General features: G+C 42.9%; 1 protein-coding gene across 17 annotated transcripts in view; it reads left to right on the top strand.

Annotated features, from left to right (window-relative positions):
• CELF2 (CUGBP Elav-like family member 2) overlaps window positions 1-24,694 on the top strand; it is a 914,911-nt gene that overhangs the window by 260,013 nt on the left and 630,204 nt on the right. For 4 of the 17 annotated variants that reach the window (XM_053253973.1, XM_053253970.1, XM_053253968.1 and 1 more), the window contains exon 1: window positions 6,985-7,341. The exons of 1 other annotated variant lie outside the window; for it this stretch is intronic. In XM_053253973.1, the coding sequence (XP_053109948.1) occupies window positions 7,232-7,341 (110 nt within the window). In that variant the 5' untranslated portion in view covers window positions 6,985-7,231. 12 more of the 17 variants (XM_053253957.1, XM_053253956.1, XM_053253955.1 and 9 more) reach the window with 6 other exon arrangements.

Below are 24,694 nucleotides of genomic sequence, written 5' to 3'. Positions count from 1 at the left end.
TGCCAATGTCTCAGGATGTTCAGACAGCAACGGCTGTCTCTGGGAGCCTCCATTTTAGAGCTCTTAGCGAACCGGCTAGGTTGGTCAGCTCTGACTCATGCAGGTACCTGAGGTTTCCCCACCCCCCAACATTTTTCTCAATCTCAAGCCATTAAAATTTCCAGGACTGCTATCAACAATCAACTGGAGATTGAGGGTTTTTCCTGGAAACTCCAGGCCAATCCTAGAGGGTTGGCAACCCTTTGAGAAGTCCAGACTCCAGCCCAGTGTTGGGGTCTGGGTCTGATTCTGTTGCTGTTTCTTCAGACCTGGCTGGCTTCTCCTAATTGCGATAGCAATCCAAGATAATGTTCAGGGTGGTGGTCATGGCATAATGAACTCTGCAGTGTAACCATGGTTATTGGAATGTGAGATCTCCCTGGCCCTATAATCTCTCCTCAAGATGGAAAGGTGGGGTAGATCTAAGATCTCCCACATTCAGATAAATGTGTTGCAACACACTGAGTGCTTCTTAATCTCTCCAAACAGTAACGGGGTGAGGAAAGAAGGCAGAAGGTGTGTGAGCCTGAGACTCTTATCAGTTCAAGATTTTTCCTTGGAAAACATTGCCTAGAAATAGCATGCGCTAGATAAGTTTCAAACAAGCTCAGATTTTTGCCAGTTTCAGAGAGTACATAGGAACATAGGATGCTACCATATACTGAGTCAGACCATAGGTCCATATAGCTCAGTATTGTCTTCACAGACTGGCAGCAGCTTCTCCAAGGTTGCAGGCAGGAATCTCTCTCAGCCCTATCTTGGAGATGCCAGGGAGGGAACTTGGAACCTTCTGCTCTTCCCAGAGTGGCTCCATCCCCTAAGGGAATATCTTACAGGGCTCACACTTCTAGTCTCCCATTCATATGCATCCAGGGTGGACCCTGCTTAGCTTAGGGGACAAGTCATGCTTGCTACCACAAGACTAGCTCTCCTCTCAGTACAGCCAATCCATGTTGGGCACAGCAGTTAGGAGTAGGGCTGTGCTAAATAGTCTTTCGTTTTGATTAGCAGCTGAATATAATGACAGTTTCAGGGGAGTAGAAATATTTCTTGGGAGGGGGGACACCTTGTGCAAATATCACCTTTTATTTTATATGATTCAGGGCCCTTAGTTCCTGAGCCATAGCTGCTTCAGCACCATTTCCCCCGAGGTGCTGCTTCTTTCTCCTACTTGGATTACTGGGATGATCTCAACCAAGCAGGGATCATGCACTGACTAGGATGACATCACAGTGCTGTACGACAGCACTGGAGTGACGTTATCAACACTACAGAAAACATTGCCCAGAAAACTGAGTGGTTTCAGCTCTACCGTACTTAGAAACAAAATCCACAGCTCAGCTCTCGGTCCTCCCTCCTGAAGGGAAGAAACTTCACAAATTGGGGATGGGGCCATTGCTCAGTGGTAGAGCATCTGCTCTGCATGTCGAAGGTTCCAAGTTCCCTCCCTGGCAGCATCTCCAAGACAGGGCTGAGAGAGACTCCTGCCTGAAACCTTGAAGAGCTGTTGCCAGTCAGATTAGACACTACTGAGTTAGATAGACCAATAGTCTGACTCAGTATAAGGCAGCTCCCTATGTTCCCATATAAATCCATAACATTTTGGTGAAAGAGGAGTTAACTTTTCACAAACTATATCCATGTGATATTCACATGGCACACAACATCCTGTCACCCTTTTGGAAGAGATTTCTGTTGTATTCTATCTAATAGTCTTTATGTTTTGTGATTTTAGAAGTTTGTCCCAGTGGGGATCCTGTAGAGAGTGTGGGTGGTGGAGTCAGAAGGAAAGGGGAGGAGAAAAATTGAGTGGTTTCTGAAAGTATTCATTCATTCATTCTTTCAATGTATATACCACCCTTCGTAAAATGGCTCAGGGTGGTTTACATTAAAAAAAACACACACAGAATAAAGCAATTAATTTTTTTTAACCCTAAATTTAAACCAGATTAAAATTAACCCTAGATATCATTCAAAGCCAGGCTAAAAAGATGGGTCTTTAAGGCGCTCTTGAAGGCCTCCAAGGAAGATAATCTTATATCCACAGGGAGTGTGTTCCACATCCTAGGGGAGACATCCTAGGGGAGAAAAACTGGTGGCACCTGAAGACAGACCCCTCCTGATGATCTCAACGAGTGGTGGGGATCTTGTAGAGAAAGGTGCTCTCTCAGGTAACCTGGACCTAAGCCATTCAGGACTTTAAAAGTAATAACCAGCACTTTGTACTTTGCCCCGAAACATATCGGCAGCCAGTGCAACTGTTTAAAAACAGGCATAATATGGTATCTCAGAGATACCCCATAGACCAATTTGGCTGCCGCATTTACTAACTGAAGTTTCCAAACTATGTAGAAAGGCAGCCTTACATACAGCACATTGCAGTAGTCCAGCCTGGAGGTTACCAGCTGGTGTACCACTGTTAGCAGGTCATTCTTCTCAAGGAATGGGTAAAGTTGTCGAACCAATCACAGCTTGTAAAAAGCACTCCTGGCCACAGCCTCAACCTAAGGCACCAGGGTGAAACACAGGTCCAAGAGCACTTCCAAGATATGAACCTGTTCTTTCTGAGGGAGTGTTACCTCATCCAGAACAGGAGGTTCTATCCCATCTTGCAGATTACGACCCCCAACAATGAGCACCTCTGTCTTGATTGGATTCAGCTTCAGTTTATTATCCCTCATCCAGTCCATTACTGCCTGTAGGCAGGCATTTAAGGGGCTAATGTTATTTCCTGATATTGACGACAAGGAGAAATAGTTCATCAGCATATTGATAACACCCAGCACCAAATCCCCTGATGACCCTACCCAACAGTTTCATGTATATGTTAAAAAATATTGGGGACAGAATTGAGCCCTTAGAAGAGTAATCATCACCAAGCGCCACCTTCTGAAATCTACCTGAGACATAGGAGTGGAACCACTGTAAACAGTGCCTCCTATCCGCAAATCCCACAGGTGATCCAGAAAGATACAATGGCTGATGGTATTGAAAGCCACTGAGAGATTAAAAAGAACCAGCATAGTCACATTCACTCTGCCAATTCCCTGGTGAAGGTAATCCATCAGGCCAACCAAGGATGACTCAGCCCCATAGCCCACCCTAAAGCCAGTTGGAAATGGGTCTGGATAATCAGTTTTCTCCAAGACCTCTTGGAGCTGGTCAGCCACCACCCTCTCAATAAACTTACCCAACCATGGGAGGTTGGAAACTGGCCTATAATTATCCATCACTGGGGGATCCAGAGTGGGCTTCTTAAGAAGAAGTCCACTGCCTTCTTCATACAACTTGGCATCCTGCCTTCCCTCCGTGAGGTATTAATAAAATCAACTAGGCCATCTCCAAAAACTTCCCGGCAAGATGAAATCAGCCATGTTGGGCAAGGATCCAAAGAACAGGTGGTAGGCTGTACCACTCCAAGCAGCTTGTCCATATCCTCACGAGTCACAAACTGAAACTGATCCAATTTAATCTTGCAAGAGAGATTGGACACCTCCCTAACTGGCGTTTTGGAAATATTGGAGTCCAGATCATCCCGAATGTGAGAGATTTTATCTGCAAAGAACTCACTGAATGCGTCACAGTAAGACATTGTTTCCGGAAAGAGATTTGAAACAGAAGGGGCTTGAGTTAAACCCCTAACAATCCAGAACAGCTCTGCTGGACGAGAACTTGCAGGCGCAATACACACAGAATAAAATCGCTTCCTTGCTGCACGCACTGAATAAAGCCTTAGTTAAACCAAGTTAAGATTACTTTGTGTGTATGAGGGAGGCAGCTATAAAACAGTTGCCAGGATCTCTAGCATGCGTATAGAAGCCTGTGTCCCATACTTGACCTATTAGATTTATAACAAACTCCTCTAGAACTTCTAACTACTCCTTATATACACATCTGTCTAATCCAGGGATGGTGATACTGCTTTGATATGCTCCCTTTCCTATCCATTGTGTGTGGGTGGGGTTGAGGATTTTTGTTTTTCCTAAATGCTTTTTACTTCTTGGACAACTTCCTTGTGTATCTTAAAACAAATCTGCCACACCTTAACAGCTGTTGTTGTTGTTGCTGCTGCTGCTGCTGCTCAAGACTATGTTGCAGTGTGAGACGACACTGCCCATTTGTTGAGAGGGAGCCTGGAATCCTTCAACAGGTAGAAGGCATTTTTCAGCATTATTGCCTCTTGGCCTGGCTGTCGTAAATCTACGCAGTAATGAATTACAGATGTGTATATCTGTTTCTTGGCAAAGGGGCAGTAGTTCTGAGAAAATTTCATCCTATTAACTTTTTTTTAAAAAATGAAGCTTTTGAGGCAGTAGGATGAAGTAGAACACCAAGATTTGGTGCAAGGAAGAAAATATATATAGCAGTAAGGCTGTAATGAAGGTGAGTTAGAAGCACTTGTGTCCCAGACACAGCTGTGGATGAGAAGCAGGGGTATGGGTTAAATCTCAGGCATTTTTTTTCCTTCTGGTTGGAGAAGAGAGGAGAAGCAGGGATTGGAGTACTGTCATGTCATTCTTGCTCCTACTGTTTTAGGGATGTGCACGGAACCGTGGCGGGGCAGTTTGAAGGTGGAGGGGGTGCCTCTTTAAGGGTGGGGGACGGTGCACTTACCCCTCCCGCCACTGCTCGTTGCCGTTAAAAGCCTTCCGGGTGGCAACATACCTCCCTGATGTCCCTTCCCCTTCCTCGGCTGGAAGTGGCCGGAAGTACTGGTTGCGTGTGTGCCCGTCGCATGCGCACCTGTCTGACATGCATGTGTGTGCATGCGACAGGTGCATGCACACCCAGTACTTCCGGCCACTTCCGGCCAAGGAAGGGGGAGGGGTGGCAGGGAGGTACGCTCACATGTAGTCACCCATCCAAATGCAAACTAAGGCAGACCTTGCTTGGCAAAGGGGACAATTCATGCTTGCTACCACAAGACCAGTTCTTTTTCCCTGAGAGTATATAAACAAAGGGAGTGGCAGGTGGGGGAAAGTCATTTTCTTTTTCTTACACTCAGTGAATAGAGTATGAATGTAAGACACTTTCTTACATATGCTCCAACTCTCTATCAAGGGAAGTCTGTATTTTTGATGTCTCTTTTTAGTGAAATACTGCCTCTTTTTGGCTTTATGTGGGCCTGGATGTGGAGTCTTCTAAAATGTTGTTAATGCCAAAGTTGTCATTCTTTAAGTTGCTTAAGTTTAAGTGTCATTCCCCTCCCCAGGTTTCTAGAAATTAAATCTCCAGATGCTGGTTACATCTTGGTCTCCAATGTACATGCATGTCAGTGCATGCACATGAACACTTAGACATCAGACAACAGCACACAACCTGCTATCTGAAATAGTACAGCCATTGAGGTCTATTCTGAAGTGAACCATTCTTAATATATCATAGGGCAGTTCTGGTTCCCAGAGTATCTTTAGCTAAAAGGACACACACTGTACACACAGCCTCTTTTCTCTGGGGAGCTGGGGAGGGATGGCGGGAAGTCAGGATTGCTCCAGCCTTCCCCCATATGATCGAGGCTGAATCCATGCTCGCCATGCTGTGCTCACAGATGAGCGCCGTTGCGGTGAGCAGCAGGGAGGCTTGGGGATAGACGCCTGGTCTCCAGAAAGCCCACAATGTACCATGCTGCTCATGCAGTGCTCTGAAGGCTTTCTAGAGGCTGAGGCACTCCTTCCCCTTACCTCTATGGTAGCTCAGGCTGCCAGTAGTTTGCAATTTGTGATGCCCAATGACCAGGGACTGAGGTAAGAGGTAGGGATGTGCAAACTGGCTCACCCTCAAGCCTGGGCCCGGTTTGGCTTGAGCCGACCCCCACCCCCAGATGGGCTCAGGACCAGTTTGAGGGTTCTATGAGAAATTAAAAGAAATTTCAGACTTACTGCCTCTGGCTGCCTTGGGGTGGTGGTACTGTGGCTACGAGGGGGGGATCTTTGACGGTCCCCCCCCAGCCTCCCCCGATCTTAAAAAGGCTGTTTCAGCCCATTTCAGGGCCTTTGGGCCCTTTCTGCACTGGCGGTGGCCATTTTGGAGGCTGCCGCACATGCACAATGGTCATTTGCATGCTGGGCACACAAATGGCCAGTGTACATGCACGGTGGCCTCCAAAATGGTCACCACCAGTGCAGAAAGGGCTGAAAAGGCCCTGAAACTGCCTGAAATGTCCCTTTTAAGCCTGAGGGAGGCCAAAGGGGGATGGGGAACTGCCGGAGACCTCCCCCACCATGGCAACACCCCCCAAGGCCTCCAGAGGCAGTAAGTTTTTGGGGGGAGATTTCTACATACACACACACACCTGGCACCGAGTTGGAGCCCAACTGGTTCAGATTCGAGATGGAACAGGGCCTGGCTCGATGTGCACAAAAATAGACTGGATTTGGTTCGGTTTGAGTCCAGTTCAACTCGAACCAAGCTGATTTTTCCAGTTTTGTGCACACCCTTAGTAAAAGGACACTCAGTAAAAGCCTGGGGACAATTCCTGGGCTACCCAGCAGGGCAGCACCAGGATGGGCCTTGGTCCCGGTACTTCACACGAGCAGCCCTACCCAGGTAGGGCTGCTCATGTGAACAACCTTACTGTCTTGGCTGTTAATTCAGTGGAAGATAACCTATTTCAAAATAAAGGGATATAGGAGGGACATCAAGCAGAATCTATCCTAAAACAGCAATCTTCATTATTTTTCATGCAGGGGCCACTTGGGCAAAAAACGGGAGAGTTTTTTCCTGCTGCCCTGACTTCTGTGCAGTACTGCACTTTCCCCAGCGCTGTTGGAAGGGAATAAGAGAAACAGAGCCCTGTCAAGCCTGAGTGCCGTCATAAAAGGTGCACACCGATTGGTGGGGAGTGTAATCCTTCCCAGCACCTTCCCCATAGAGCTGTGCACTTCCCCATAGAGCACTGGGAAGGACTACACTTCCCAGTGCTCCCTGTCCTCCCAAGATGGTGCTGGGGCTCAAGAAGGCTCCCTTTCCCTTCAAAGAGCCCCATCAGTGTTGGGTAAAGCACAGCACTGTGCACTGAGTATGGTTGCCTCTGCACAGTGCCAGGGAGCAGAGTATTTGGCTCAATCTGTGCAGGCCTAATAAACAGCTAGTCAGATAGTTGCACTTAGGGTCAGCAGGACCATCCCTGTTTCCGGGGTCTTGCCATGAAAAATATTGCCCTACAGTATAATCATGGGAAGGAGGTCCTCAGATGGTGATCCTGGTTATGGAAAGGAGTGCATCTTCAACTGGCAGAAGTTCTTCGTGTTCTCTCCGACATTGCTCTTTTTCAACCCACCAGGAACCAGGAGCTTTTTACATGTAAGTGTTGAGGATGGAACCACTGAACCATGACTGCATGTGAAGGCTCAGTCTAAGGCAGGGCGGCACAACTTCAGCATTCCTGCAGATGCTGGACTACAGCTCCCATCACCCATGGCTATTTTATTTTATTTATTTATTGTTAAATTTATATACCGCCTTTCATTAAAACAATCCCAAGGCGGTTTACAGCAAAGATTTAAACAAGATAGTAAAAAAAAAGACACAATTAAAATATTGAGTGAAAAATATTATTGACCACTGTGGCTAGGGGTGATGGGAATTGTAGTCCAACAACAGCTGGAGGGCCGAAGGAGTGCAGCCCTGGTCTCAGGCCTAGTTCAAACTGAGGTGATAAATCTATGTCTGAGGTGACCCATAGCACACTACAGGAGGCAGTCAAAACTGGACATTTCTCCATAAAACAAAATTCCCTCCATTTGGAAATTTAGTGTATCAGGGAGAAGGGTTGTAGCCTAGCTTTTCCCCTAGAATGTTTTGTATGAAAGAACATTTAAGCATGTTCACCTCCCCTGCAGTTTGAAATGGAAACATCAGACATATGTTGACCACCTCACTTAGCACGTGGCCCTAAAGAATGAGAAGCAAAAACGTTTTATCAACGGTCGAGGGGGGATTTGTTTGGGAACAAGATGCCTTGAGAACATACATGGTGCCTGGGTAAATCCACAAGATGCAGGCATCTCTGTGCTATACTTAACCTTTCTCCGTATTTTATTTTTGGAAAACTTATCCTTGGGTGTATTTATTTCTTTTCTTTTTTTAATTTTCCCTTGCTGTGGAGGAGTAGGGAAAATGTCAGGTAGGTCAGGAGAAAGAGGCACTTGGCTCTCATTCCAGAGCAAAGGAAATTTTCTGAACAAGTATAATAAAAACAAACAAACGTAATGGGATAGAAATGACTGTTTTTGTTGTCGATGCAATCTGGGATTGGGGGAAAGGAGGAAATGAATGGTGGGGAGAAAGGTTATGTAAAGCAGGCCTGCTTCCTAAATTGGGGGACCCATGTAGGTGGTAGAATGAAGGAGCGAACATAAAACACATGTTAACTGAAAGCTGTTTTCTTGAAGATGTGAGGTAAATGTCTCTTGTTAATGTTTGTTTGTTTATATTATTTTTAAGTACACACCACTTATGAATATAAGAAGCTAAATTATACCAGCGTGGTGTAGTGGTTAGAGTGCTGGACTAGGACCGAGGAGACCCAAGTTCAAATCCCCATTCAGCCATGATACTTGCTGGGTGACTCTGGGCCAGTCACTTCTCTCTCAGCCTAACCTACTTCACAGGGTTGTTGTGAGGAGAAACTCAAGTATGTAGTACACTGCTCTGGGCTTCTTGGAGGAAGGGTGGGATATAAAATATGTAAAAATAAAATAAAATGTTGCTGTGAACAATGTATGATTTATAAGCTGGAGACTCAAATCTCCAGCTTATAAATTTACTAAGATCTAAGTTCAAATCCCCATTGAGCCATGAAACTAGCTGGGTGACTCTGGGCCAGTCACTTCTCTCTCAGCCTAACCTACTTCACAGGGTTGTTGTGAAAGAGAAACTTAAGTATGTAGTACACTGCTCTGGGCTCCTTGGAGGAAGAGCGGGATATAAATGTAAATAATAATAATAATAATAATAATAATAATAATAATAATAATTCACACCATCAAAAACTGTGTTCTACCAGGTTTGAAAGCTGTGTGTGTTCTCAATTTTCGGTTGTGCGGAAGCAAGGTAGGTAGAAAAGCTGGATGCTTTCACACAGTCATTTCTACCCAGGTTTTCCTCCTACCTTGCTTCCATACAACTGAAAACTGGAAGCACAAACAGCTCCCAAACGCAGGTAGAACACAGTTTTTGATGGTGTGAATGACCTCATTGAGTCGGACCCTTCGTCCAACTAGCTTGGTATCATCTCCACAGACTGACAGCAGTTCTCTAAAATCTCAGACAAAGGTCTTTCCCAGTCCTACCTAGAAATACCAGAGACTGAACCTTCTGCATGCAAAACATACACAGCTCTACCACAGAACTATTAACCTCCCCTAGATTTTTACTGGGGCAGTCTCTGTTTTCTGGAAGTCACTGTCTCTGGCTGACATCCTGACCAAATTTAATGGTGCTTTGGAGATTTAATAGGCCATGAGAGCAACCTCTGAGTAGTACTATTGAGAAACCTAGCCTGAATGCCAGCCCCTATTTATTTTTGACTCTCGCAAGGGCTTTATTGTCACTTTTATTGGTAAATTCCTAGTATGTCATTCTTTAGGGTTCAGCTCAAGGTTCAACAAGATAGTAAACCAAATGTCTAGCATTTTCTTTGTCTTGTTAATATTGCTGGTTACAATCTCTTGGCTGCCTTTATGAGTGAGGGATTAAAGTGCCTCAAACAAATTGGCAGAAAGGAGGCAGGGGGGCCTTGTTGGGGAAAGAGTCCCAAACAGTGCCAGCCCCTGGCATGTTTGTTTGTGTGTTTATTTAACAGATTTTTATACCGCCCAAAACTTACGACTCTAGGCAGTTTACAACAAAGCAAAACAAACAGAAAAAGATAAAACATTAGTTAAAACAGAATGATGACAAAAAGTTCAAACATTACAACAATTCTTTAAAAATGTAAAACAATATTTTAAAACAATGTTAAAACAATTAAAACACGATGTAATTAAATATGTGGCTGCCTGAAGTGGAGCACCAACTGTCATCTCACCCCTCCCTTTTCTCTCTCTTTTTCCTTTTAAAGTCCCCCCCCTCCTTCCTCCTTTCAGATTTCTCCCTCTTCCCTAAAGAAAAGGAAGGAAGGGTAAGAGGGTATGCAGTGTGGTGCCATTTTGTTCTCTTTCTTCTGCTGCTCATCCCATGCAGAGGCTGCTGGGTAGGCTGTCATGCTGCCCCAAAGAACTGGCCCACAATATGCCACCTGAAGTGCCCTGCTTCATGGTAAAGCCGACCCTGCTTCCAAAGCCTGGTTGCAGCAATGAAGGCCTGGTTTTGAGTACCCACAAACCTCACCTCAGACATTGGTGGTGGGGTGTGAAGCAGAGCTTCCCCTGACTATCTTAATGGGCGTGCAGAATCCCTGGATCCAAACCCTTTGGACTTAAAAATGAGCAGTACTGTAAACTAGGCTCCGAAGGAAGCCTGAAGGCCAATGTAGATGAAATGTCTCCATGCCCCCAATAGGCCTCCAACTGCAGTCTGGCAGAAGTATACATTTTCTGCACACTCTTCAAAGGCAGCCCCATGAGGTAAGATGGCTGCCTTGGGTAGCAAAGACTGAGAGCCATAAACGGCTGCGGAGTGAATGATGTCTATCTCTGATGCATGAGGCTCAATCCACCAGAGGGAGTTCTTCTTTGCAAGCCCATTGAAATAAACAGGAACTGTTAAAAAAAATGGTAGCACTTCCTAATGCTTTGTGCAATCTGAAGAGCTTTTAGCTACTGTAAAATAAATGGCAGAGGGTGTCATTTTATCTGGCACACCCCAGTTAGAAATCTGCCTTTGAAACTGGCTTTAAACATTATATTGGTGAACATGTGTTTGCTATGTAATTGGGTTGTTGGACTTTTTTTTCCTACTTACTGATTCTCTCCCACTGATTCTCTCCCAGCCTGGTTTTTTTCAAGTCACTGAGCCAGCTAAGGGGAATATCGGGGAAAACAGCCTGGGGTGTTTATTAATTAAATTTTTCTTCTAGACTGCCTCCTCCAAAGACTCTAGGCAGTGAACAACAACACCACCAATAAAATAATAAAAATAATAATAATGGAATGTGCCTAATCCCATAACCATGGTGAGAACAAGAAAAACAATTTCTATACCGGATCAGTCATCACCTGGGTCAACAAGGGCCATGTCGAGTGCTAGAGTACCTGGGCACTTGTCAAAAAAGGGGTTACAGGACTCAGGATCTTCAGCTGAGCAACCGGGGCTGGAGACTGTAGAGCTACTGAAAGAAAAAGCTCAATGTGGTGAGCCAGTGTGGTGTAGTGGTTAGAGTGCTGGACTAGGACTGGGGAGACCCGAGTTCAAATCCCATTCAGCCATGATATTAGCTGCATGACTCTGGTCCAGTCACTTCTCTCTCAGCCTAACCTACTTCACAGGGTTGTTGTGATGAGAAACTCAAGTATGTAGTACACTGCTCTGGGCTCCTTGGAGGAAGAGTGGAATATAAAATGTTTTTTTAAAAAATAGATAGATAAAATAAAAACATTGAAAGTATACAGTTGCAGAAAATCGAGAAATTATGATTTGTTACTTTAAATCGAATCCGTCGAAACATGGATTGCAGAAAAGAATGTATGAAATTTGGAGACAAAAACATCAGAACTCAGAAATTACAGAACTTATATTAGCGGGTCAACGTTGATTTATAATGCGAAAGAAAGTATTTACTGATGTGGAATTGGATAAACTCCAGCAAAATATCCAGAGTGAAGATATTGGCCATGAATCGCTGAGAAATTCTCCAGCAGATCCTGAAGGAACAGTGGTAGAGCAACAAGGCATAGTTGAAAATGAATACGAAGAAATAAGTGAAACACCTCTGTTGATTGTGCCAAATTCTTAAGATCATCAGCTACCTGCGATGCAAAAAGAACTGAAAGGAAAAATTGTTGAACATATGAAAGTAAGAAAAAAGCGTAAAAGATTGCCTGCACTGAAGCTAGTGTCCAAAAAAGATCTGGCACAAGCATTAAATGCCCTGAACAAAGCTGTAGCTGAGATTAAGACTGAGAAATTATAGGAAACAAGCCAGCTCATGTACAGTGCAGCAGCCGTGATCACACAAGAGCTTGGATATGAACTTAACAAGCCAAAGATACAACAAAAGGAAAAACCAAAATGGAAGGTTAGATTGGAAAATAAGCTCAGTAAGTTTTTGGAAGGGCGGTATAGAAATTGAATGAATGAATGAATGAAGTTAAGGGCAGATGCCAGCAAACTGAAGGACGTGAAAGAGAAAAAGATTAAGAATGAAAAGATCAAGGAATACTTAGTGAAGAAGTACCACTTGGATACCAGGAAGATCAAAGAAGCCCTTGAAATTGTGAAACAGGAAATTACAGTAATAGCAAAGAAGATCAGCTGATATATGATGCTCATGTACTGCAATACCAACAAAATTTCCTTTTCTATTGAAATCAACATCGGTTTTATCAGAGTATTAATGGAGAAAACATTGGATAACATTGTGCAACCGGACAGGGAACAGCTCCTTGGGTTTGGGAAAAACATTTGGGAAAACCCAGTTGATCATAACAAGAATACAGAATGGATAAAAAAGTTGAGGGGAAATTGGATGGAACCAAAATGGATGACTTGATAATAACATTTCAACTGGTTGAAAGCTGAGCAAAAACGATTGGACAGCACTGGGAATGGATGAAGTACACAGCTTTTGGCTCAAACATCTGACCAGCTTACATAAACGTTTTGCCAAGCAATTGAATGATATACTGGAAGGTGGAGAAGTTGATGAATGGATGACAACTGGCAAGACTTATCTTCTTCTCAAAGACTATGAAAAAGGCACAGTACCAAGTAACTATAGGCAAATAACTTGCCTTCCAACAATGTTCAAGCAATTGTAGCAGTTGCCGTGCAAGACCACCTAGAAAGGAACAGTTTGTTACCAATGGAACAGAAGGGAAACCATCAGAAAACATGAGGCACAAAAGATCAGCTTCTTACTGACAAAATGGTTTTGGAAAATTGTAAATGAAGGAAGACGAATCTAAATGTAGCTTGGATTGACTATAAGAAAGCATTTGACTCATTACCACATAACTGGATTTTAAAATGCCTGGATATGACTGGAGGTAATGATAACATTAAAAACTTTGTTTAAAAAAGGCAATGAACACATGGAAGATTCATTTGCTAGTCAACAGAGAAGAAGTGGGGGAAGTTAACATCTGGAGAGGAATATTTCAAGGAAATTCATTGTCGTCTATATTTTTTGTAATCTCCCTAATTCCATGATTCATTATCTTGAACAAAACAAACTATGGATACCAAACTTCAAAAACATCAGTTAAGCTTTCCCACCTTCTTTTTATAGGCAATCTAAAGCTTTATGGAAAGTCACCATCCGAAATTGAGTCATTACTCAGTATCATTAGAATGTATAGTCATGATATTGCAATGGAGTTTGGACTGGACAAATGTGCTATATTGGCAATAAATTGAGGAAAAATGACAACTAGTGAAGCAATTGAGATGCCAAATGGAAACAGCATAAAGAGTCTGTCACCTGAGGAAAGTTATAAGTATTTGGGCATTCTCCAAAGCATGCTGAAGGGAAGACCAAAGTTAGTAAGGAATATATCAGGAGAGTACGAAAGACACTGAAATCCAAACTTAATGGTGGTAACACTATCAAAGCAATCAACACATGGGCAATTCTTGTAATCCTGTATACAGCAGGTATTGTTGATTGGACACAAACAGAATTGGATGTGCTGGATCGGAAAACCAGGAAAATAATGACCATCAATCATGTCCTGCACCCAAGAAGTGATGTTGATAGGCTGTACCTGCCAAGAAATGAAGGTGGATGTGGAATGTTGCAAGTCAGACAGTCTGTTGAAGAAGAAAAATGAGCATTGGCGGAATACATCAATGAAAGCCAAGAAGAAATGCTACAGAAAGTAAGACACGACTGTTGAAAATAAAGGAATCAAAGGATGAATAGAAAAAACAGCAGATGAGGAATCGATGAGAAAAATGGCACAACAAACCATTGCATGGTCAGTTCTTTAATGACATACAATCGAAAGTCAACAGTAGCACAACATGGCAGTGGGTAAAGAAGGGGACACTGAAGAAAGAAACAGAAGGTCTCATTTTTTGCAGCCCAGGAACAATCACTACGAACAAATGTTATAAAAGCAAAAATTGATAAGACCCAGAAAGACAGTAAGTGTCGGTTATGCAAGGAAGCAGATGAGACGGTTGAGCACCTTGTATGTTGTAAGAAAATTGTGCAGACTGATTATAAGGAAAGACACAATAAAGTTGCTGCAATGATCCACTGGAATTTTGCAAGAATTACAAAATGCCAGAAAGCAATAATTGGTGGAATCATCCAATTGAGAAGGTAACAGAAAATGAGGAGGCAAAAATCCTTTGGGATTTTCTAATACAAATTGATAGGCATTTGGCACACAATACACTGGATCTGACAGTCATTGAGAAGAATCGGGTTCTGATAATTGATATAGCAACTCCAGGGGATAGACAAGTCAACAAAAAACAATTGGAGAAAATAACTAAGCACAAGGACCTTCAGATTGAAACTGAGTGGCTCTGGAAAAAGGAAACAATAGTGATGCCAATAGTTGTTGGTGCCCTTGGTGCAGTACCTAAATAACTTGAACACCATCTTGACACCTTGGGCATCGATAAAATTACAACACATCAACTACACAAGGCCACACTACTCGGGACAGCATAAATACTACAATGCTATCTTTAATTTATCTTTAGTTATCCTAGATCCTTGAAAAGGGCCTGATAATTAAAGTACCAAATCCAGTCAATAACATCTGGTAGATTGTGTTGTTGCTGTTGTTGTTGTTATGCAAATACCTGGTGAAACAGGTGGGTCTTAAGAAGGGCCTTGAAAGCAGCCAGGAGGGGACTGAACAAATCTGGTGGGTGTGTCGGGGGCAGGAAAGAGTATTCCAAAGAAGATAGATATATTCTATCTAGTCATGTTTTCAGTTTTGCCATTAATAAGTTTGTCCCAGTGGGGATGCTGTAGAATGTTGCGGGGCGGGCGGGCGGGGTGGGGGGGAAGGCAGAGTCTGAAAGAAAAAAGAGAGAAAGGAGAAGGAGAAACTGGAGTTCTGAATAAAATCCTAGTTAAATCTACCAAAGACTTCTTTGTGTTTATGAGGAAAGCAGTTATAAAAGGCGTGGAAGTGAACTGGCAGGAAGGGACGAGGTTAAACACCTCCTCCTACCCACTGATTTCCCCCTACACATTCCCCTCCTTCACATTAAGCATTATGAGGCCTCCCTGAGGTCAGAATGAAGTGATATAGTTGTTGCTATCAACATCCATACAAATAAGAAGGGCAGATGAAAATAAAAGCAGCTGGATGACTTGGCTTGTCATGTTTTGGTTGCACATGCACCTAGGTCATACTCCCTTTGGGCAGTAATGGGCAACAGTGGGCAGAGAAACAATTGGGAAGAAATGGGGGTAGTACAATGATGGGTGTCACCTTAAGTGGCGCAGCGAGGAAATGCTTGACTAACAACCAGAAGGTTGCCAGTTCGAATCCTCACTGCTACTATATCAGGCAGCAGGGAACCGCCCTGAACTATTTGGAAAGGCAATATAAAAATTGAACAAATAAAATAAAATAAAATAAAATAAAATAGGAAGATGCTAAAAGGCATCATCTCATACTGTGCCGGAGGAGGCAATGGTAAACCCCTCCTGTACTCTACCAAAGAAAACCACAGGCCTCTGTAGGTGCCAGGAGTCGAAATCGACTTGACGGCACAGTTTAATAAAGAAAAGGACTATACCACTTTGGGCTGCAAGCGGGGAATACAGTTTTGAACTCTCTCTCTGTAGAAAATAAAAATAAAGGCCTACATATAATACGTAGTAGCTGAGGGAGAAAGAACTTTGCACAGCTCACTCCCTACTATTTGCTAAAAGATCTTTATTTTTTTTAGGGGCAAGGGGAAGTGCTGAGAAAGATAATACTGCACCTTTAGTCTGATGTGGTGGAGCCTGTTCTACCACTTTGGGATTCTGCTGCCTAATTGATTTTAAATTGGTTTTAAATTGGTTTTTATATTGTTTTAAGCTGTTTAAAATGGTTTGTTGGTTTTGTGTTTTGTTGTTGTACACCGCCCAGAGCCTTTGGATAAGGTGGTACAGAAATGTTAATAATAATAATAATAATAATAATAATAATAATAATAATAATAATAATAAACAATAATATTAAATTATTATTAATAACAATAATAACAAAATACAAAGATCTACAAATTTAAATTGAAAGGCTGTGGCAGAAGAAGACCAAAATAATCCCAGTAGACATTGGCGCCCTGGGTGCAATTCCAAAACAACTTGAAGAGTCCCTCAACACCATAGGGGCCACAGATATCACCATCAGCCAACTACAAAAAGCAACTTTACTGGGAACAGTCTATATTTTGCGATGATATCTATAATAGTAACAACATAGTAACAATAGTAACAACAATATTGATAATAAAATTCAGCCATCCCAGTTCCTTGAGAAGGACTCGATCCCTGGATAAAACAAACCAGTCAACACCTGTCTGACTGCGTAAACAAGAAATAATAATAATAATAATAATAATAATAATAATAATAATAATAATAATAAATAATAATAATCACCATCAGCCAATTACAAAAAGCAGCTTTACTGGGAACAGCCTATATTCTGCGACTATATCTATAACCATTGACAATAAAATTCTGGCATCACAGGTCCTTGGGAAGGACTCGATGTCTGGATAAAACAAACCAGTCAATAACACCTGTCTGACTGTGTAAACAAGAAATAATAATTTCTTTTTTTAAAAAAGTTAAACTTTTTTTTAAAAAAAAGTTAAAGAACCACAAACAAGTGATATTCCAGAATCAGGTTAGGAAAGAGGACAAGGAATATTATACCCATGATGTCTAGCTAGATGACACTGGCCAAAATCCAATAGACCCTGCAATGAGAGAGAGAGAAGGAGAGAGAGAGAGGATTTCTGAGGTGGTGAATTCTTTTTCTCTTGCATTAAAATTTCCATGGCTTTGGTTTTAAGTCTTTGCACTTCTCTGCATGCCAATTAACATGAATTATGCAGTGACAAGTTTGTGTGAGATAGATGCAAACTTGGCTTTAAAGTGAGTGGTGCGCTGGGAAATGAAGAGGGGGAAGTTGAAATCAAGGCGACAGGTCTATTTTTGTTTTTCAATCGATCGGGATTTATAGTGACCTTTAGCCTGCCATGGCTTCTGGGAGGGGAATGACCATTTTGTCAAGTTCAAAAACAGTCACTTCTGTTCAACAAATCTTGGGGGAAGAAACCCTGTTGTGAAAAGCAGGCATGTGAAGGCACTCATGCTTCTGTTTCCTGATTATGCTCGTAGTGCGCAATAAGGGAACACATGCACGTTCTGCTGTAGAAAATGCATAAACTACAGATGGACCCAGACCCCACACAACAGCATGGCCTCATTTCTAATGTGTTTGCTCAAGGGGATGTATATGAAGCCTTTTGAATGGCACTGTATAAATATTAAGGGAAGCTTCACATGATCAGGTAAGGAGGAGGGAACCAACTGCCAGTTCCCAGAGCAGGCATGTTTTCTGAGCTCACCATAGGGCAAATCCTGAGCCCTCCACCAGACTTCCATAACCAAGATTTGGAGCTGACGGGAGAATGTAAGGCAAAGGTTTGGTGCAGGGCTTGGGAACTGGCAGCTGGAGGTTTTGGAAGGCCTGCACACCCCAGGAGTGCATACTCCTTGGGAGCTGCCATATTCCTCCTGCTTTCTCCTGGATTGTGGGAAGCTGCCCTAAGGGCAAGTTAAGGCATGCTTCCATGTTCATTACTTGATCATTGCAACATAAAGAGATGACTTGCATGTGTGAATGTGCCACCAGTGATGGCATAAGGTGACATCACTCAAGCAGTGCTTCTCTCTGGAGATGATTCACACATTATGGCCTGGTTCACACTTGCATATACATTACCTGATGTACCTTTGATGACTGGCATGAGTGTATGAACTACCTCTATTGAAGTATAGAGGTGTGCACAAAACCAGTTTGCCCGGTTCAGTTTGAGAATGAACCAGACTTGAACTGAATTGGGCATGTTCGGTGTTGTGCTCCCTCAGACAGACCCCCAAGCTTGGCTTGAATTCGAGCCATTTCAAGGGTTCTTAGATTTTTTGTTTATTATTTTTTAATTAGGAATCACTGCTGGGTTCAGGGATGTTGCCACGGCTGGGTCTTTACCATCTCCCCCTCCCTCTGCTGGCCTTTCCCCACTCTTCCAAGGGCCATTTCGGCCTGGTTTTGCACTGTTCTGGCTCTGGTCTGGCTTGAGGGACCTTTAGCCCGTTCGCACATCTCTATTGAAGTACATTGGGTTGCATCCAGATAAATTTAATCATAACTATCCATCATTGAAATTAATGGTGCTTAGTCACAACTGATTTTATTTGGATACAACGTGTTGGCCTGGTTCACACAATCGTTTGAATTTAGGTTTAATGTGGTTTACCAACAGTGTGATTGTGTGAACACACAGCAAGGTGGTTTATGGCCTGAGATTAATCTGAGATTCCCACCTCGCATGAGTTCAGACAATCTCGCTAATGTTGGTAACCCACATTAAACCTAGATTTGAATTACTGTGTAAACCAAGCCACTGTGAGGCGAGTCTCACGATTGGTGAGACGTGAGGGTAGACGGTTTGCGGGGAGAGCGGGCTTAGCCTGCTCTCCCCACAGATGATCCCTAGACAGCCCAGGATGGCCGGATTGGCCACTCACACAACTGCTGGCTCCGTCACGGAGCCAGCGGGGGCTGTGGGGATCGGGGGCTGTGGGGATCGGGGGCCACGTGGCCCCCAGAAGTTCCAGGATGCCCCGCACGCACGAGCGCATGGGGCATCCTGGAGAGACCCCCAGGGTCGAGAGGCTTATTTTAGCCTCCCGCTGGGGGTCTCCTTGTGTGTTGCCATGGTGCGGAGCTGTGCTGCCCAATACGTGGTCAAAAAGATGGGGTTAGCGGAGCACTCGCTCTGCTAACCTCAGCTAAAGGGAGGGGGGATTAGGAGAGTTTGCTGCCGGGAGCCTCCCTTAGCCCGCTTTTTGCTGATTGTGAGAATCTCCTCTATGTGTGAGGCAATGGGCTGATTAGGATAATATATCCAACTGGCAATTTCAAATCATGTGCGTGGACATATATATTGGCTCCCTACTTGCTGGGCTGTACTGCACTGGATAGTTTTGTGGAGGGCCAAGTGTCTGAGCTGCCCCCTCCTGTACAATTTAAATATTACGATGAGGGGCAGTTTGGTCATTCTGCCTCCCTCCCTATGCTGGGAGGATGGCAAGCTGGGTGGGGAGTTCATGTGTATTTACACTACTTTCTGTGTGATTCAGTGGGGTCAGCTGGATATAACGGCCTATTATGAACATTCTCTCTGTGAGGTTGGGCCTGTGATAGCCCACACATACATGCAAATATTCCCTTTATTTTACCTCAGTATTACAGCAGTCAAAGAGATGAAAATGATACCCCAAGGAAAAACTGAAATTCTCTACAAATGTAAGGTTTCCAAGAAGAAATTTTGGAGAATGTTCTCAGGCGTCATCTCCACGTCTCTGTGAGCCATACATGAAGGTTCATTCACAGGTGTGTCGCATTCATCGGTTGTTGACTATGGCATCACTAATCATTTGTATGTATGAATAGGCTATCACAGATCAAATTTCATATCACCCCATGCAATGCTTCTACTTAACATTATGACTGCTTATTAGAAGAGAAAGCTTGTTTGAAATTTCCATAGAGCATTTTGTGCCTGCCACTGAGAGGAGGCCTACCTCACTTTTAGAAGGATCAGCACAAAGTCTGGTTTCCAGGGAGTGCACGGTTCCAGTCGCATATCTTGGGGACCCACCAAGTCCAGTTCCTAAGCCTTCCATCCAACATTTGTCCTATATCCACCCAAGATTTGTAACTAACATTTGGAGTTGGGTGGAGCATGTTGGTCAAATGTCAGGTGGAAGGCTTGGGAACGGGACTTTGGTGGGTTTGTTCAGCATACTGAGAGCACACCGAATTTGCACCAAGCATATCAAAACTCCCCAATAGAACTGTTCACTGAACATGTGTGCCAGGTTTTATTCTACTATCTCAACATCAATGAAGTTATTGAATTATAGAGAAACATACAAACTTACAGACAGGATGCCTCGGGTGAATTTTGTTTCAGCTCTTTCAAATTTCAGCTCTTTCAAAAATATTAAAAAAAAAAAACAAAACTGGAAAGGGTGGCTCCTTAGCCAGAAACTTGTGGTAGTGAGGGCATTACAAGTCAGTTGTGTGTGCTCAGGGGCCTTCTCTACAAACATTTTAAGAGTTAAACCACAGGCTTTAATGCACTCAGCCAACAAACAAACAAACAAAAGCAAAAAGCATTGCATAGTTTGTTGGCCCAGAAACATCGTTTGCAATCATAAATTCCAGAGATCTCAAATGTCGCCTTAACATTTCTTTTGAAAAAGCAACTGAAGGGAGGGATTTTCTAGGTACTAAACAAACAACTTTACCTTCCCAGGCTTCTGTATACAAAGAGTGAACCCCGAGTCAGATGTATCAAATCATTAGTCCCCCGTCCCCCCACCCCCGGTTCATGACTACAATAACAGCAATTTACTGCCAGAACTGTGGCTGTTTTGAATTGTGACTCTTAAATTAACAAATCTGTTACACATTGCAAAAGAAGAAGGGAGAGAGCCAGCGTGAGTGAATATGGTTAATGCAGGGAATATGCTCAAAGCTTGGAAAAGGAGTGGTGTGGGGGAGTTTCAGAGGGGAAAAAATATTATATTTGTTTTAAGAGTGCAATAAAATCTTACTAGAGGAAAGGGGATGAGGGGGGAGACACCCTAAACTCTGGACTTAAATCTATGAAAGCTGAGTTGTGGGGGGGGAGTGTAAAATAGCCAGCAGGAGAGAAGCCCCCAGCTTGTAATAATCTGTGAATGATTGCTGGCAGAGCTGAGAGCCTTCACATTTTGATCTGTGCTTGTTCCTTAAGAAAGCAGAGGCGGACGGTGTTAATAAAGAGAGATTTAACAGAGAGTTTGTGCTCAGAATACAGTGGACAGCAAAAAGGTCAAATCTGAGCGGTGACAGTAAACAAGGGTTCTCTCTCTCTTTCTTATTTTTTAAGGAGGGAGTAGGAAAGGTGGTGATGGAGAAAAATGAAAGCAGGACTTTGCCAAGCTGTATAAAACAAGGCTGATCTTGGGGGTGGAGAGAAAAACCTGCCCAAGTTCTTATCAGCTTGAAAAGTAGGAAGAGCTCTCGCTGCTTGTGTTTTTTCTCCTTCTTGGACTGCTTGTTTTCATTCCCACAGAGTAAGTAGAGAGGGCTGGCTGCTTCTTAGTGGCTAGACATCTCTGTAGTTCCTTCTTTAAATAAAATTCCCTGCTTTTTTTTTTTAATACAATGGTTTCGATCATCTCTGATTTGGACCCACTGAAGAGCTGGAAAGTTTTAAGGTAGGCCTGTTTTCTTTCTTTTTTCCTCTTTGGCTGTGATCGTCTTCTATACAGGAACAATCTCTCTTTCCTTTAAGATAGTAGAGTTTACTTTTGAGTAAACACATGTACATGATCAGTTTGTAAATGTCTTTTAGAATCACTTTCATAGGGCCCAATCCTGCTTGAACTGCAACTTTGGAGCTTTAAAAACAAGTGTGAAGTTCTGGGTTTAAACAAGAAGAGGAGTTTCTGATAACTAGATCCCCTTCCAGATCTGGAAGGGGGGTGGGTGGGAATTAAGCAGATGTTTTAGCAAGAGCTCAAGGGAGAGCTTAAAATATATTCCTTAATGCAGCAAGGAGAAGTTGGTTGCGTTATTATTTTAAAGTGGAATTTATCTAGAAGTTGAAGCTTTGATAAGTTTAGCAGACGTTGATGTTTCTTGAGAGTTAAAAACTCGTGGTTTTCTTGACTTGCTTCACTGGAGAGAGTATCTTTTAGGCAACTTCTGCATTACAGCCTTCTTATCTTGGGATGGATGAGTAGTTAAAATGATAGAGGCAAAGGGATTTACTTCTCTTATTTTGAGTTGCATGGAATACTTTGGGGCTTTGCTTATGTGTGGCATGCCCTTGATCTTAAAGAACTGTAGGCTCCTTAAGTAATAGTAACTTTAAATTGCAAATTAACAGAAAAAAGCAACAGCTGAAAACTGTACTAAGATTAGTATCTGTTGCTGCAGCAGCTCTAAAATGCCAATTACATTGCCTTGTGGTGCTAGTAAGCCTCTTTTTCTAAAAGTACAGTTTCCCCAAAGTTTTTGAGATGATATTAGGGTGACTTCTTAAATCTCTTGAATAGCTTAAAAGAAAAACACTGGAGAAATTGATTTTTTCTAATTATCCTTTTGTCTGCCCTCCATCAAGAAAGGCTTTCTAAAAAGCCATCACTGCCCTCATTAGAGAGAATGTTACTGCATTTTTTGGAAGCATTATTTTGAAACATGGCCAGATGCATGCCAGAGTTGCTGTTTGAAAACATGTATGTGTGTTGTGAACAAAGGGCTAAAATGATGACCCTCTGTGGGTGCTGAATTTCACACCCCTGTAGTGCTCTTTTTACAAAATGTATTAGGAAGTGGGTGGGTCATATTTTGAAAGAGTTTGTGTAGTTTGCAAAGGGGGAGGGTCTTAGGTTGGATTGCTCCTCCCCCCAGGTTTTAACGATGATATGTTGAATGCATCTTATCAGCACTAATGCCTTGAAGGGTTTATGTATAATGGGTGATACTCTCCTTATCTTACACTGAACAGACAAGAATGCTAAGCCTGAGCAAAACCTTGAATGATGCCTCTAAATGTTTCTTTCTATATCTGCAAGGTTGTATGCTGGTGGGGGTAAGATTTGCTCTGTGGTGAGCGCAATTTGCTATGATCTTAATTTTTAAACACTGGAGTTACCACCTTTTCCTGACTCTGTGTTAATACCTCTTAACAGCAGACTGATATGAAGGCATTTTGTAGACTTTACTGTTTCTAGTATGGCGAAGAGTAATGAGAAAGGGTTCACCACCTTAATTTTTGTTGTTAAGGCAGAGGAGCAGAGCCCGGAAAAGGAGGTGGGGATCTCAGTGCTTTCTCATTGAGGCAGAAGAAGAAAAAAGGTTGAGTTCTTCACATGTTTGGACCAAGTATGGAGCAAATGTATCACAGTTCAGGAAGGGGGATGTGCCCCTTAGCATCTAGGTTCAAAGACAAAGCAAAACAGGCTAGAGGATGCTTTCTTGTAAAAGCAACAGGCTCCATGCTTGCAGATTGATTGCTGTTGTCTGTGAAAGTTCATGCCCGGTAAACCTGTTCCTGTCAGAACATTTATTCTCTGGTCTTTTTTCTGCCTGCTCTACAGAAGGATGCCATCCCAAGGACATCTTAGTAAGAGATTGGTCTCACTGAACATGCAGGGACTTGTTTTGGGTAATCCATTCCTAAGGATTGCATTGAAGAGATCACAAAACACAGTATGCTGTGGCAAAGCTGGATTTGTCATTTTGTGGGCACACTTCTATTTTAATAAAATGTATAACCCATCTTTCTCTGCAAACTGCTTACAACCATCCAGATCTTAAACAATGCAATAAAAGCAATGATTGCCAAGCAATAAAACCAGACAGAAACAGTAAAGCAAACCTAAAAAGCCTAATTAAAAATCAAATCCCTGCAAACACAAACTTTTAGAAGCACCTATTTAAAAGCGTGGTAGGAATGCAGGACCAGTCCTAGGACCATGGCATGCATGCCTGTGTGTATGTGACACTGTAAAACACAACTTGTTTGTGATATTACAAGAGGGATGCTTTGAGCAGTGATGGGAGGTTGTTAAAGGACTAGTTAAATGACTTTTCATATTGTATAAATGCAGTTACAACTACTTTACAGAAAGCAGTGCAAACTAGAGCTGATCTGAATAAACACAATTTTGCAATGGTTTTGGTGAAATTCATGAGTACTGGGGTTCAGAACAAATGGGCAACTTTGGAGTGCACACATTTTCCAAAAGTGTTGGCATGGGTGTGATTTGCCAGTGGTGGTAGTGGCATCCTCTTTCTTTTCATATTTTAATATTTAAACATGAGGTGGGGGATTAGTTGAAACTTAACTACTTCAAGTTCTAAGTAGTTGCAAAAGTAGTTCTGACCTAAAATAGAGTTAACTGTGTGTGTGTTTTAAGATGGCAGTTGTAGTTACATTACTACAATGACTGTAAATGACCTTGGGTGAAGAACCAGTTTTGCAGTAGCAAGAATGAATTGTTCCCATTGCTAAGCAGGGTACACCATGGGTTGCACTTGGATGGGTGAGTAGGAAGTTGTGTGGGGCGGCGGAGAGCGAGTGTAGTGTATTGGTTAGAGTGCTTGACTAGGACCAGGGAGACCCGAATTCAAATCCCCATTCAGCCATGAAACTAGCTGGGTGACTCTGGGCCAGTCACTTTTCTCTCAGCCTAACCCACTTCACAGGGTTGTTGTGAAAGAGAAACTCAAGTATG

Source organism: Hemicordylus capensis, chromosome 5 (assembly GCF_027244095.1).
Source record: "Hemicordylus capensis ecotype Gifberg chromosome 5, rHemCap1.1.pri, whole genome shotgun sequence".
Taxonomy (NCBI): domain Eukaryota; kingdom Metazoa; phylum Chordata; class Lepidosauria; order Squamata; family Cordylidae; genus Hemicordylus; species Hemicordylus capensis.
Note: the sequence above shows the minus strand (reverse complement) of the source record. Positions and strands in the feature narration are given on the sequence as shown.